At 43.9% G+C, this 16,212-nt stretch overlaps 1 protein-coding gene across 1 annotated transcript in view; it reads right to left on the bottom strand.

Annotated features, from left to right (window-relative positions):
* Positions 1 to 8,091: 8,091 nt before the first annotated feature.
* The window catches only part of LOC145391628 (uncharacterized), a 98,665-nt gene continuing 90,544 nt past the window's right edge, over positions 8,092 to 16,212 (bottom strand). Inside the window, exons 3-8 of the mRNA XM_080266167.1 lie at positions 14,613 to 14,717; positions 11,672 to 11,884; positions 11,174 to 11,486; positions 10,838 to 11,113; positions 9,544 to 9,714; positions 8,092 to 8,675 (exon numbers count right to left, since the gene is read on the bottom strand). Of these exons, the coding sequence (XP_080122293.1) occupies positions 8,092 to 8,675; positions 9,544 to 9,714; positions 10,838 to 11,113; positions 11,174 to 11,486; positions 11,672 to 11,884; positions 14,613 to 14,717 (1,662 nt within the window). The remainder of the gene's footprint in view (positions 8,676 to 9,543; positions 9,715 to 10,837; positions 11,114 to 11,173; positions 11,487 to 11,671; positions 11,885 to 14,612; positions 14,718 to 16,212) is intronic.

Here is a 16,212-nt window from a genome sequence, read left to right as displayed (position 1 = left end):
CAGAAAAGGTGACTTAAAATTCATTCCATTCCGCCTATGGAAGCGAACAAATTACCATTATGCAAGTTATCAAGGACTAATTGTATAACTAACGTAGGAAACTGGCGAACGATAACACTGACCTACCTTATTTATGACGAGACGTGATCCACGCCCGGAGTCCCATTCCTGTCAAATCCACACAGACCCTTCATTTTCCTTCATTATTGAGAGAAGTCGCTGGCTGGAACAGGTCTTCAGGTTCTAAGGACGTTGTTTTCATCCTCCCTGGACATTTAAATTCCCTGGGGCTTGTTGATTTAAGATATGAGGCATTTAAATCACGCACCAAAGCAAAACAAACCTGACGTCTGCGCGTCTGTTTCACTAGACGACCATCTCAGTCTTCTACAGTACTTTCATTTTCATCCTTCTAACGATTATTCACATGATTTTGATTGCTATAAATTGCTTTAAATGCATTTAGAATACTTTTAGATCAGTTCTTGTTAAAAATGTACAGACTGACTATTTTTTGTTGCATGCGAAGATCTGAGACTGTCTACTTTGTATCCCTAGCTTTTACGGAGATGCTGTTGTTAAAGATCCACCTAGCACTTCTTCGTTACCAGTACCCTATTGTTGTATCTGAGGGAAATAAATAAATAGCATAGTCAATAAGGTATGAAACGCAAAATAAATAGTTATGTACGTGGTGCTAAACAATCTAAACCCTTGAGAATATCACCTTCACCTCGATATTGCAGCTCGTGTATGTCTTTCAACAGTAATAAGATACGGACATGTAGCGCGGTATCTGGCGACTGCAAAGGCGTTGTTATCTAGTGAACAAGTGTGAGTGGAATTAAACAACAGTGAGAGAGCTTGCATGTCACTTAAACTGCAATGAAAACACTTCCCAGTGAAGAGTTACCTCAAGCCTGCGATAATCAACAATATTACGACATGCTCAACTTCTAAACCTATGTTATTATGTAAAGTAAGAATAAATCACCATGTTAAGCATACTGAGCATAACAAATATAATAGGTATTAATAATGAACAACAAAATCAAAATGGTAATATCTACTTCCAGGCGGTGGCTAAATAATGAAGTTGCCAAATTGGTGAGACATGACTTACATAAAACAGAAGTAATATTGCACTGGAGTCTACGCTGTTGAAGGGGTAAATAATTATATTCCTTCAGCCGCTACTACGCGATTTGAGTTAGCGTGGAAGAGCATGTGAGGAGTGAAGGGGTTTTGACGTCAGTATCCAACCCTTGCTGTTTAAAATCGCTTCTGAGCTTAATAAAATCGTCTGGAGGTATGAATAAAATGAAAAGACGCCATTGTAGTGAGGGAGGGGGCATAGGGGGGTTGTGGTGTGTAGACGATTTGATATCTATTTACAGTACCTCCCTCCCTCCCTACCTATCTATCTATCTGTCTATCTCTCTGTTACTCTGTCAGTCTATCTATCTATCTATGGGCACACACCTTAATCCCAGGAAGGGTGAGAAGTGTGGAAACAAACGGATCACCTCCATGTCACCCTGTCCTCCGCCATCAGGGTGTCCTATCTCCAACTCACACCTCAGCACTCATGTACCTCTCTTCTCTCCACCTTATCCTCGGTCTAGCCATCCTCCTATCCCTCTCCACCTCACAACCAATACATAAAAGAAAAAAAAACACACAAGGCCTACACCGGGCGATACTGCGGTTTGGTCGGTATGGTACTGGCGTCATGTTAGAGGGACGCTCCTGACGTGAGTTCGAGCTCCGCTGACTACCATTGAGCTTTACTAATGGCAGTCTTCAGTAGTCAAATAATTAAACTTACACCATACCACTCTCTGCTATAGTTCGTCCACTTTGTCTTGGCCCAGAGCTTCAACCTTTTGCAGCTTATTTTACGTAGTCCAGTAACAGAAAAAAGACAGTACTGTGGTCGTCCATCCTTTCTGTAGCACTTTTTCGTGACTAGCATCATATTCAAGCGTTAATCTAATGCTATAACTCAGCACTGAAGATGGAGGGATGGCAAGTCACAATACATGGTCTTTAGTCTGCATGGCCTCAGTCAGACTCTATTGATTTGTGGCCTGATGGACCTGAAATGATATAACTGGACATACATTGACTGAAATAGTTCTGAATCGATCTTTTTGAGGCTGATCCAGGTTAGAACTAGTTTAAATTATTAGACTGGATGAAATCTGGCTTTAATGGAAGTGCCTGGACCTGCTCTGAACACACCTGACACGAGTGAAAATTGAAACAAAAAAGGCCTAATGAACTAAACGGGACTTGAGTGGACCTAATTCGATATCAATTGCCCTTATCTGACCTGTAATACCCTGACTAACCACAAATAACTGTGATAAACCTAACTTTTTTTTTTATATATTATAGTTATGCAACTTAGTAAGAACAGTTAGAAGGTTGCAGTCATTGCTCTTAAAAAAAAAAAAAAAAAAAAAAAAAAAGCCTAGTTCAAGATCCGTTGCATTAAATATGCTGGAGTCATAGATAGGCAAAGGAAGACAGTTCCAGAGTTGACCTATTGCATACCTTAAGGACTGGGAGCATCAGTTAACTCTTACATTAGAGAAGTGAGCAGAAAAGGGGTGAGAGTGCGTTACCAGACGGGTGCTACACGCCCGCTGTTGTAGAAGAAGGATACAAGTACACAATTCAGAGGAGCAGTTGCCATTGAAATATCGATATGAAACTTATAAAAGATGCAACAGATAGACATTAACTCTGGTGGGCTTTAAGTTGTCTGGAATAAGTGGCTAGGAAAAAAGTGCTGCGAAGCTTACAATGCCTACGGGACTATGACAATGATGGTGATGGTGGTGGTGGTTGTGGTGGTGATAAACGATGATGGTGGTTGTGATGATGATAATAATGGCACAAGAAAATATATATATAGAAAAAAAACACCATTTCTTCACTTGTAGCGTTTATTATAAAACTCGCACAACAGATAACAAATTGACAAATGTTCTTAGAATATTAGAACAGCTGCAACATCAAACACAAAACCAAGAAAAAAGAAAAAAAAAACAAATTTGGTCCGTTCTCGTTTAAACTTTCAATATACATCTAGTGGCCATGATACCTGTGACGTCATAATGGGGGCAGCCAATCACGTCACGGGTTACTGTACTGGGGAGAGACAAGCGACCAATCACGTACCGGAACACAGAATGGCGGGAAATCGAGATGAAAATGTCTAGCTAAACAGGGGAAACTATGGTAAGCCGTTCAATCTTCACCTTTGAGGGGAAAAAAGGGGGGGCTCTTGAAAAACAGTGGTCAGTTTCTTTATCAACCAACCATACTGCGACTAGACAAAAACAAATTATTTTCATTGGTTCTTGAGCCAAATGGGAAACTGACAATGCTTCTAAATAATGTTCCAATCTTCTAACTTACTCCGGTTCTACAAAATTTTCCCACATCCTAATTTACACCTTCCATATAACATTTTTTAGACTTAGAATGCTTAGAAATAGACTTATACTTTAGGTTTCTCCAGATCAAGGTAATCTGGGTCATGAAAAAAAAAAAATTATAGGCTATCTGAATATATTAACTTTGGCCAGCGAGCGAGACAGGGGGGTTGGTCAGTCGAGATAACAGCTGATACGGAGAAAACAATAATCTATACATGATAACCAGGTGTAAAGAATTAATGAAACTTTTAAACCAATAGCCTTCTGTAAAAGTCTTCTTAATTTTCAAGAGTTATAAATTTTAGGATCAAACCCAATTCCGATCATAACAAAAACTACTAAAAATCAATAAACGAGATAACTTACTTCAAAACAGCAGACAACCTCACAGTAAGTTTTTGATAGTTTATATTATTTTCGAAAGCATAGCTGGGTCTCAGATGATTTATGCAACCAAACTAAATTAATGAGATTAAATTCCAAACTCTGTTGTCCGAATTGTGATAAATCTTCTGTCAGAGATTGATATTATTTTGATACTCTTAAAATATAAATCTGATCTTGGTGTGAGAATACTTGTTACAGTCTTGTATTCAGGTTAAGATACTAATGAATAAACAGCAAAATGAACCAAACTTATTCAGCAAAATACGTCACTTAAACTGAAGCACCTCTGCTGATAAACATAATCATACTTAAGTCAACTGAGACGAAATTATTTGAACTAAATCATAATGAAGTGTGAATCAAACCAGACTTGAACCATGACCTGCTATCAACCATCTCATGGAATTAACCACTTGAACTGAAACATTACCAGCAGTGACCCAAAACAAATGTAAATCAGTCTGATTTGAACCACCACTGGGAGAACTCTAGGGCAAGACTGAAATGTTGCCTGATTTGAACTACCACAAGGAATGAAATAAATGCTTTTAGAGATGAACAGCCCTTTTAAGTGAACCGCTGAACCATCAACTGACCACCCATACCCATCCCTCGCTACCGAGTCAAGTGTCATCAACAGCTGGTAAGAATCAGCTGATCATTGTCAACAAAACGTTTCCAATATTAAGGAATGAAAATGAAATATACAAGGTCAGGTCCCATGGAGAATAGGACACCGGTCGACCATCACTAAAGATATATACAAAACTTCTGACAAAATTAACGTAAGTTCAGTAGCATTTACAAAAAAAAGGGAGGTCTTTCAAAACCTCTCTGGTCATTTCACTTCAAAAAAGAAAGGTTGTGAAGTAGAAATTTACACTAGGAACACATGATAGCTGTCACATAATAAATATAGTTTTTGAGATTGCTTTGGTATATATTAACCGGGTTTTGATATCGGTAAGACCCAACTTAGAGTGAGATAAGAGAAATAAAACTAGACCTTTGTTATATAATCACTTGTGTCAACCATGGACGACTTTCTACAGGACTTCCACCTTTCTTCAAACGCTGAAATAACCTACCAACTTAAGAGCTACTGCAGCCACCTTGGAAGTGACTGTAGAAGTGAGGGTGAACTAACAGCATCAGATTGGCTGTGGGTCAGGTTGATTAGTAAGTGAACTTTGTATTAACCTACTCCGTCCAAGCGAACCGAGTCTCATGGCTGTTGGAACAAAATAATCCTGAATAGAAACTGAATACAGCTGTTTGTACAAAATTATCCCATATGGAAAATGAAAACAGGTAACTGTTTCTTTCTTATTGCCACTCTGTTTAAAATTTACCTTAATTGAAAGTTGGATCTTGATACGGATGAAAGGGAAACAAAAGAGACCAGATAATCGAATTCCTTTCCAGATGAACCCGGTTCGAATCTAGCGAATCCGAATGAATCCCTAGACGAGGCAACTAAGACCTCTTTTCAACTCCAGATACAAAATGACACGAGAGAATTCATTATTATTTGTGAAGACGAGGTGGCAATCCGTGTGTGTGTGTATAAGATCTAGAAGCCGCAGGAATCTAGTATAAACAAAGATGGTAAAAAACAAATGAGGCTCGCTAAGAGGTATTGCGGCATCTGGTATATCGAGGGACGTGCATATACTCCGTAGATAGTAAAGCTCCGACAAAGGTAGTACATATATTTATATTTATATATATTACATCTATATTAGCGAATCCTACGTTTTTTTGTTTTTTTACAGGAAGGTTAGCCCAATAAGGAAGCACCGTGGAAGAGTACAGTACTTAGGGATGCAATATCCTGTGATTAAAATACTTTCTCTATATAACTGTGGCAGACCAAGTGCAGCACAACTCTCCTTCAGTGTTCCATTCAAATCTAGCCATTCAACCAAAGTATTTAAATCTATTTACAAGCGTTTGTTATACATGTACAGTAAATTCAAAATCTTTTCCAGGCCTTGCCACCAGATGGTCTTATCAACAACTAACTATGACAAGTGTGTGAGGAACTACTCTGGCTGAACAACCTGGCCTCTGGAGTTTTGTTGCACTTAGACTCTCACCAGTTAACTTTAAAAAAATTAGAGATGAACTCCACAAACATGCGGGTGCTAGAAGCTCAGCATGGCCTGACCCATGACCCAAACGTCAGGCTGACCTCTGCTGCCTTACGACATGGGCAACCCGAATGTCTTGAAATTCATTTCCACTTGAGAGGATGACCTCAGTTTCAGAATGACTTAACAAGCTGGTGCCTGCATTAGAAATTAAGAACTTTGGTTTGTGAGGAGGGCATGTCCTCATGAAGTGCTAAGAGGGACAGGAGGGAGGGAGGACCACTGCCTCTACAATACTGTTAACACCTGCCCTCTGACTGACCTAGACTACAGCAATGTGTCCACCAAGACACTGATCCAACATAATCTAACGCGTGAGCTCCCGTCCTCACGCTCGGCTTCATGGCCTGAACCAATCGTCTGGTTGAGATTCTGTATATACAAGCGAGTGGCATAATGCCAGCAGCTACTGGGAGAAAATAAGGCTTATCAATTACCAAACCCTTCCCAAACGGAGAAGTCAGCACTTGAGTTGAGGTTCTAGAGTGAAGACAAATGTTCTACCAATACCTAACCACTGGTACACATCACTAACTAGCTAGAGGGGCAACACAGCCCAGCAAGTTCACTGTGGTTCTTAGCTTTCAAAACTCGATGATAATAACAACAAATAAATAGACAAACTTAAAGTTGAGGTGAACTCTGGGCTGGTCACCACTCCAGTATTGTACAAAACAGGGCGAGGAAACATGAACGAGGGAAGTTTAAAGCTTGCCATATACATACTTATACTACATACTGATCTTCTCAAGCTTAACCACCCTACCTCTGACTCACCTCAGGACTCAATGACTCTCTACCGCCCAGGTGTGCTGAGTCAGTTGACAACTTACGTGTTCAAGAAAAAACTAAGAAAAGCTTCAGTGCAAATGAACAAGACAAACGTGTCAGAAACAAAACTGTTTCAACTCAGTAAACCTCCATATTTGTAGGCCATAAGCTCACTCATGAGAGATCTTAGGAAACAAGTATCACATAATATATACACAACTGTGCACATGCATACACAATTGAATATAACTAAAGGTGTGCATATATACTGTATATATTAAGGGCTTCATGTACTGACACTGCACATTGGATTCATAAAACCAAAATGGACTTTACCTGTTCATGTATCGTTGAGGTCAAGTTAGGAAGTTTTGTTATGTCTTTCAGTTACGACAATGTGTAAGTAGTACACAGACCATATATGGCAGTTATACTGAATGCTATCTTGGTCTGAAGAATAAGTGATGCTGTATATACATGAAAGCTTATCAAGAAGGAAATCTAATCATGAATGGGTTCACATGTAGTCTAATCACTAGACCATTCCTAGTCTTCATTTTGCAATGCAAGTACATGAAACACAAATATTATGTATATGAGCCACGGAACTGTATGCATCAAAATATTACACAATGGTGAAACTCAAAAACTACTTGGTTCCTGACTGTTCCTAAGTCAGGTCGTTAATAATGATCGAACAGATCGTTTAGCGAAATGAATCCGTCTAAGACTTCGTTATGTGTAGCGGTGGGGGTGAGAGGCGAGTGGTATCGGGGAGAGTCGGCTCGTGTGGTGTGTGTCGGGGAAGTCGGGTGCTGGTCAGGTCACCGGATACACTGCACACCTGCCACTCAGTCTTTGGAAGCACAGCACTTACTCAGGTCTGGCCCATACACCACCAGTCTCCCACTTGTGTTCCTCCAGCAACACACTCGTCAGCACTCTTCAACACCCACCACTGTGTACCGTCACCACCAACATGGAAATACGCTTTTAGACTCTTTGTCCTTTTTGTAAAGCCCTCATCACAAGCTCTCCATCTGCCAGTGAACATTCTACACTTCCACATTTGCACGCTAACAGCAGCTTGTGAACTGTGCCAAATACTGAAATATGAGAGGTGAAGGGTAAGAGTTCACGTGAATGAAGTGTGAGGCTTAGTAGTCTTGGGGAAAAAAAAAAAAAGAATTTACATAGGATGCCTCAGACTGCGGTTAGGCAACATGGGAGGTGTGTAGGAGAGCTGCAACATGGGAGTCCCGTCTGGAACCCCCACTGTGACTCTGTGGAACATAGTTGAAGCAGCGAGGCAGGCAAAGGTACCTGGACTCTCATGCCAACCGCTCGTCTATGGAAAGGGACTGGCTCTCCTCCACTTCTCCTTGGCTCGTGACCTCCGCTGACGAGGTAAACTCCTCATCCATATGGTCCTCCAGGTCTGAGGTCGAGGATGCTGGAGCTCCGGGTGAGGGTGAAGCTGATCCGTCGAGGCTGAACTCCGAGGTTGGGGTCATGATTGAGGGGATGTCCCCACCTCGACTGGCAGGAGGGTCACCGTGGGAGTCAGCACTTAAGATATCAGTACTCTCAAGGTCCTTCTTCATGAGGTCGTCCTTGAAGAGGCTGGTCTTCATAAAGTCTGGCTTCAGAGGGTCAGCACCGGGCGGCAACAACTTGGCCAGATCTGAGAGGCCGTTGTCGCGGAAGTACATTGTTCTCATCTCGTCTCTCTTCTGCCGCATCAGGGCTTTGTACTCAGAAATCCGCATCTTCTTGCCGTCCACGATGCAGGTTCGCTTCGGTCGTGGTCGGTAGCGGTAGTCGGGATGCTTCTCCATGTGCAGTTTGGAGAGGCGTGACTGTTCCTCGTAGTAAGGCTGTTTCTCGGAGTTGGACATGGACTTCCATCTTGAACCTGTCATGGAAGAGAGGAGAGATAAGAGAGGAGAGACAAGAAAGATACGAGGAGAGATAAGAGAGGAGAGACAAGAGAGATACGAGGAGAGATAAGAAAGGAGAGACAAGAGAGATACGAGAGGAGAGATAAGAAAAGGACAAAGAGAGGGGAGATAATAGGAGAGATAAGAGAGGAGAATTAAGAGGGGAAACATACGAGAGGAGAAAGGAGAGGAGAGATAAAGGTAAAAGGCCTTAGTCTGGGTAACACAGAAGACTACTGCCTGATATCTATTTTGGGCAGAACAATATAACCTTCAGAGTCTGTCTACCTGTCTGTCTATCTGTCTGTCTCCCTGTCTGTCTATCTATTTATCTACCTATATATCTATGTCTATCCATCTACCTATCTCAGTCTAGAAAAACTGATTGACTGACATTGACTGATTGAACGGTAGATAGATAGACTGACAAAATGACTGACTGACTGACAGGTAGACAGACAGATAAACGGATACATAGATAGATAAACAGATAGACAGACATCCTTTCCTGGAGTGATAATTTAGGAAGTACGGAACACACACACAAAGGAACCCCACCAAAGCATCCCATCAGGCGAAAACAGCAGAGAACCTGGGCCCACCGACAGACAGACAGACAGGAAGACAGATACATAAACAGAAAAATAGATAGACAGACAGACATTACAGAAGTGGTACGTTACGACACACATCTTCGCTATCAGACAGAAAGACAAATAAATAAACAGACAAAGAGATAGACAGACAGACATTACAGAAGCGATAAGTTGCGATACACATCTCTTTAACTATCTCCTTAGACACAGAAGAGACCCAGGACCTCCCCCCCCCCCCGACACTCACCCAGTATTTTAGAGATAGCGGAGTTGTGCATATCAGGACACGCCTTCAGTATCTTCCGCCTCTCGTCCCTGGCCCACACCATAAACGCGTTCATCGGTCGCTTCACGTGGGGCTTGTTGTCCCCGTCCTTCCTCGTCTGCCGGATGATCTTGGCTCCGAACATCTTGGCTGCTTGAAGGATAAACGAAGGAGGTGGGAGGTTAGTATGAGGGCTGAAGAGATGGTTGGAGGAAAGAGAAGGGAAGGAGGGAAAGGAGGGAAGAGGAACGTAAGAGGGAGAGAAAATGATTGCTGAAGAAACAGAGGAGGTGGGAGGTTAGTATGAGGGCTGGAGAGATGAAGGAAAGAGAAGGGATGAGGGACGGGAAGGAGGGAAAGGAGGGAGAGAAAATGAATACTGAGGAGAAACAGAGAAGTGGGAGGCTAGTATGAGGGCTGGAGAGATGGTTGGAGGAAAGAGAAGGGAAGGAGGGAAAGGAGAGAAGAGGAACGTAAGAGAAGGGGAGAAAATGATTGCTGAGGAGAAACAGTGAGGTTGGAGGTTAGTATGAGGGCTGGATGGAAGGAAGGATGCAAGGATGGTTGGAGGAAAGAGAGGAGAAAGAGGGAAGGACAGCGTGAGGGAAAGGAGGGAAGTGAAACGTGAGAGGGAGAGAAAATGATTGCTGAGGAGACAGAGAGGAAGTGGGAGGTTAGTATGAGGGGTGGATGAGGGAGAAATGGTGAGAGAAAGTGGGGAGATGTGGAGGAGAAAGAGGGGAGAGGAACATGAGGGGAGGAGGGGAGAGTGCTTAAAGGAGGAGAGAGAAGGTGGGAAGTTAGCTGGGAGAAGAGATGAAGGGGATAGAGAGAGAGAGAGAGAGAGAGAGAGAGAGAGAGAGAGAGAGAGAGAGAGAGAGAGACGGGGGGGGGGAGGGGAAGGAGGAATAGCGGAGGAATGGGAGGAAAGACACAAAGACGAATGAGGGATAGAAAAGTAAGAGAGTGAGAGAGAGGAAACAGCTTTGCCCTAAAATAATTACCGTCGCAAAAATAATGCAAATATCACAAAATTAATATCATCTTAAAGAGAAGGAGGCTGGAAAAACATGGAAGGACTTGGTGGTGATGAGAGTGATACTAGAGAGAGAGAAAAAAAAAAAAACAGAAAGATAGACAGAGAGACAAGAGATTAGGAGAGAAGCGACAGACGGACAGACAGACAGACAAAAGACAGGGACAGAAACGATAGACAGACAGACAGACAGATAGACAAATGATAGATACAAAGAACTAAGGTAACAAAAACACTCACTCTGACAGGTGGTGACATACTCCTCGTCCTTCTTCTCTTGTGTGGTGTGTGATGACGAGGTGGTGACGGAGGTGATGCCCCCGCCCATAGTGCTGTGCAGGGAGGTCAGCGAGGTCAGGGGCGTGGCAGTGGGCAAGGTCAGGCCGCCTATGGGGTTGAGGTGTGGAGGAAGGGAGGAGGGAATGGAGGAGGGAGGTAGGTACATGGGAGGGAAGGCAGGGGGAGGGTAGTGTTTGGTTGGTAGTCCTGCACCCATGGTTGGATTGGGTAGGCTGCCTATTCCTTGCCCTAGCCCTTGCCCTAGTCCCTGCCCTAGCCCTTGCCCTAGCCCCTGACCTAGCCCCTGACCCAGCCCCTGACCTAAACTGCCCAGGAGGTCCTTGTGGTCAGGCATGCCCGGGAAAGGCGGGGTCATGTAGGGTAGGAAGGAGTGTGGCACCAGAGAGGGCGGCAGACCCGGGCCTTTTGGGGACAGTCCACTGAGGTCACTGGGCTTTGGGCTGGCGTCCTTGGGCTTGGTCAGGTTGAGGGGCTTCTCTTCGTGGTTCTCGTGTGAGGGTGCGGGCGTCTGGGTGGGCGTGTGGGTGGTGTGGGCTGAGTTCTGGGATAATTGTGCGAGTTGGGCCGAGGCGGACATCCACGCTGGGACCTGCGGTGGGAGAGAAAGGCACTGTTAATTACGGCCACGCTTTTCTATACTCGTTTTGCACTAACCTGGTCCAAAAATCTCTCTCTCTCTCTCTCTCTCTCTCTCAGATTTATCATTACCCTCTCTGACATTTATCGTTATTATCCTCTCTCTCTCTCTCTCTCTCTCTCTCTCTCTCTACTCACCGACGGAGCCACAGAGACGGGGGGTAACTTGGTGAGGGGGGCCGCTTCGTGTGGGGGGGAGATGGGGGGAAGGACGGGGGGCGCAGGGGGGGCAGGGGGGGCTCCGTGCGCTCCCCCCATGAACCCCTCAAGGAGCGGGAAGAGCATGATGTTGTGTGGGGGTTGTAGTGCCCCCAACCCCTTGTGTCCCCCATACTGACCGTAAAGTTGGTTCTGTGGGATGGGAGATGGGAGGGGTTAGGTTAGATAGATATGTAGATAGATAGATAGATAGGAAGGCAGGTAGAGACAGACAGATAGATAGATGGATAGGAAGGCAGGTAAAGACAGACAGATAGATAGATAGGAAAGTAGGTACAGACAAACTGATAGATAGATAGACAGGTAAATAGGATAAAATGACAGATGGTGAGATAGATAGACAGACAGATAAACAGACAGACAGACAGATAAACGATAAGATAAACAAAGATTAAGTAAACAAAGATAGATACACAGTACAACGAATTAAAGCTAGCAAAAGATCGACAGATGGATAGACAGAAGATAGATGTAGACAATTAGCTATTTTCTAACACAAGTAATAGGAAATAGTGCTAAAGAAGTGGCATGAGAAAGCTTACGTTCAAGTCGGGAAGAGACAAGAGGCCTAAGAGACAGACAGATAGCTAGATAGACTGACAGATAGAAAGACGGGGTTGTAGATAAGACAGATTTAGCTATTTTCTATCTCATACAGCAAGAACAGTTAGAAATCGCTATGGGAAAGTTTACGCTGAAGTCGGCGCGAGACAACGGGCCTTGCAACAACGTCCACCCTAGTACTCCTCCGCGCAAAAAACGGGACCCGCACCAACCCTTTCTCTGCATACGCGCATAAATCAAACCCATAAGGCGCGCTGGGAGGTGATATATGTATTTACTTGCGCTTATTATATTCCCCTAAAACCAGATTTACGGCAGCAAAAAGATATATTATAAATCTAGCCAGCCTCCAGCCCGCCTCTCTCGCGTGTACAAAGGAGCGTGCGTGATGGGTGAATAGAGAGTTGGATTCAGCAAAGAAGAAGCGGAGACCCGAAGTCTTTTCACTGGCCACAATGTCCCTTGGCCCAACAGCTCTCTCTCTCTCTCTCTCTCTCTCTCTCTCTCTCTCTCTTATCAACAGAGAAAGTCACTCTCCGTTTCTCTTCACCTTCACCATTTCTCCTCTCTCTCTCTCTCTCTCTCTCTCTCTCTCTAATGAGTGTTTCAAGTAGCATTAACGCTAGGCCGCCTCGTTGAGACTAAGATCTGTGTGGTCTGTGTATCAATAGCGCACACACACACACACACACACACACACACACACACACACACACACACACACACACACACACACACACACACACACACACACACACACACACACACACACATCCCCCGCCCCCCCCTCTCTCTCTCTACATTCATCCCAGTGTTCAATCACAATCCAATCGAGGTCACAGTATTTTTCATCCCAGGACAGAGGAGGCCAATCAGAGTATATGGCAGGTCAGTATATATTTTTTTCCCCAGGTCAGTCTACGCTTTTTCCCTCAGAGTAACGGAGAATGGCGGTACAGGAAGGGAAAAAAGTTGGTATACAAATCCTCCACGTCTACTTTACACTTAGGGCACGTCCGTCACCTTCCTCCCTGACGCATCATATCAGAGAGAATCATCTATGGCCAGCGAAACACACCAAGCCTCTCTCAGCCTAGGAATATTAGCCAGCAGAGGAAAGTAAGAAGCAGGAGGCGAAATATTAGGCAGAGAAACATACCAAGCCTCTCTCAGCTTAGGAATATTAACCAACAGAGGAAAGTAACAAGTATAAGAGATGAAATATTAGGCAGGGAGACACACCAAGCCTCTCTCAGCTTAGAAATGACAGGAAGTGAGAGGGGAAGAAGAGGAGAAATATCAGGCTAACTTTTGCCCGCTGCTACCCAATATCCCGACAGCTGCCCTGGTTCGCTACGTGACTGACAGCTTCATTCGGTTCGGAACTTGCCCCGCGAACCGAAAAAGAAGACAGCGCTTGTTTTGAAGGAGGGAGAGATGGAGCATGCGTATGGGCGATGGATTTTGAGATTCCTGTATTTCTAGTTAAACTGAATTTATTTTTTTCGGTATCACAGAGAGCTTGTTTTTTGTTTTTGTTTTTCGTTATCATCTGGTTTTTCCAACATCGTCATTATTATTATTATTATTATTATTTTTATTATTATTATTTTTACGTTTCAACATCCTAATTTCCTAAACGTAATCCATCATCATCATCATTATCACCATCATTATCATCATTATCATCATCCATCTTTCTCCCTCTCCCCCCCCCTCTTATAATCGGAATATAGGACAAGGGGTCGTAAATCGGGTCAGGTTAATCGGATATCGGGTCCCTTATCGGTATATCGGGTCGGGTAATCAAGAAATCAGCTCTATAATCGGAAAGTCGGGTCGGAAAAATCGGGCAGGGTACAATAACAGGCTCTGAAGTCGGTAAGTCGAGTCGGGTAATATCGTAAAATCGGGTAAAAAATCGGGGAGTCGGCTCTTTTATCGGGAAGTCGGATCGGGCATGAAATCGGGATGTGTGATAGAGAATACTGATAAAAATCGGGATATCGGGTGGGTCAGGTTCGGTCGGGAAGTCGGGTTTATTGCGGTCGATACGTCGGATCGGATACTGTACTCTTGAAATCGGCACCGAAAATGAGAGAGAGAGAGAGAGAGAGAGAGAGAGAGAAATTCACCAACAGATAGATAATAGATCAAACTTTCTAACCTGCAGTGATTTAAGTGCTATTCTGAAGGAGCCGCAGGATAGATAGATAGATAGATAGATAGATAGCCTGATAGATAAACAGACAGCTAAATCCACCAAATAGATAGCTAACAGATCAAACTTTCTAACCTGCAGTGATTTGACAGTGCTGTTTTGAAGGAACTGAAGGGCTTCCTGTCGCTTCCTTAGGGCTTCCTGTTGCACCTGAAGCTCCGTCTCCTGTTCGCTGGCAACCTGAGGGAGAGAGAGAGGTGGTGAGAGGGGGAGATAGACTGGTAGATAGATAGATGGACAGAGAGAGAGAGAGAGAGACAGGCAGACAAAGATATAGACAGAAACTGGTATATAGAATGATGGAGAGAGAGAGAGAGACAGAGATAAAGACTGGTCCATAGATAGACAGATAGGTAGATGGGTAGATAGATTAGGTAGATAGATAGGTCGGTTGATAAACAGATATGGATAGACTGATTGATTAACACACACACACACACACACACACACACACACACACACACACACACACACACACACACAGATATATTAAGACCTGACGTTGCAAAGACAAACCCACATTATTTTAACATCACTAATAAAACACATGAATAAATATTACAACACCTTTAACTTTCCATCTTCGCTGCTAACTGCATCATGAAAAGTGGGATGCAGGCTAATTTCTTCCTACTCCCACAGGTGTCCTAAAATTAACAGGTAAAGGCATGACTACACCTTAGGGGCCTCAGTTTTCACCTTTTCAGTCTGGTTATGTTTTTTTTTATGATTTTTTTCCCCCTTGCTACTTCCAGACGATTATTTTCAGCTCTGAGTAGATGTGAAGGGGTTATTAAAGACGATATATACCTTCCTGATTTCCTCAAGTCTCTCCCTAAGCTGAGGAAAACCGTCTGGAGAGTGTAAGAAGGAAATGAAAAAGTTGTCACCGTATCAAAAATTCCTTTCCAGATATATAATCATTTAGCATTTAAAAAAAAAATATATAAATATAAATGATATCTGATTTACACTAAAGGAAGATGGTTTTACTTACACGTGGGACACCTTCTCAGATCAAAGTCTTAAGGAGGTGATAGTAAAGAGGAAGACGGAGTAGGTCTAAAACTCAGCGCTCTATACTCAGTTGCGATCAAAAGGTGGCCTGAAGGGTCGCATCCGGGATTGTTTAAAGGAATGCAAGGCCATAATAACAGGGACTTTTTTCTCTCTCCTCTCTCCCTTTCTCCCTCCCTCCTTCCTCCCCCAAAGGGTTGAGGTGGGGTGGGTAGGATGAGGGGACAAGGTGTATTGTGGTAGTGTTGAGACAGGACACAGGGCGTCGGTCAGTTTGGTACCCTCCCTCTCCCCTTTCACCCCACTCCCCCACCCTCCCAACCCCACCCACTCCCCTCCTCTCCCCTCCCCCTTCCCCCACCCCCACCCTCTCCTCTCACTCTTAACCTCGCCTCACCCTACCTGAACCCTCCCTCTAATGCATCCTTTCTCTCGCACTCATTCTTTCTTGCTGATTCTCTCTCTCTCTCTCTCTCTCTCTCTCTCTCTCTCTCTCTCCTGCATTGCAATGACTAGGGGCCCGTTCCACTCCCTCCTTCCTTCCGTCCCTCTCTCGTTTGTCTCCCATCCTTTATCCCTCCCTGCCAGTCTCTCCCTCTCTCCACTCTCTCTCTTGTTTACTCCCTTTCTCCCTTCCTTTATTCCTCCACTCCTGTCT

Source organism: Coenobita brevimanus, chromosome 19 (assembly GCF_032717465.1).
Source record: "Coenobita brevimanus isolate Jiangsu-jjx chromosome 19, ASM3271746v2, whole genome shotgun sequence".
Taxonomy (NCBI): domain Eukaryota; kingdom Metazoa; phylum Arthropoda; class Malacostraca; order Decapoda; family Coenobitidae; genus Coenobita; species Coenobita brevimanus.
The sequence above is the reverse complement of the archived record's forward strand: the minus strand, read 5'-3'. Positions and strand labels throughout refer to the sequence as shown.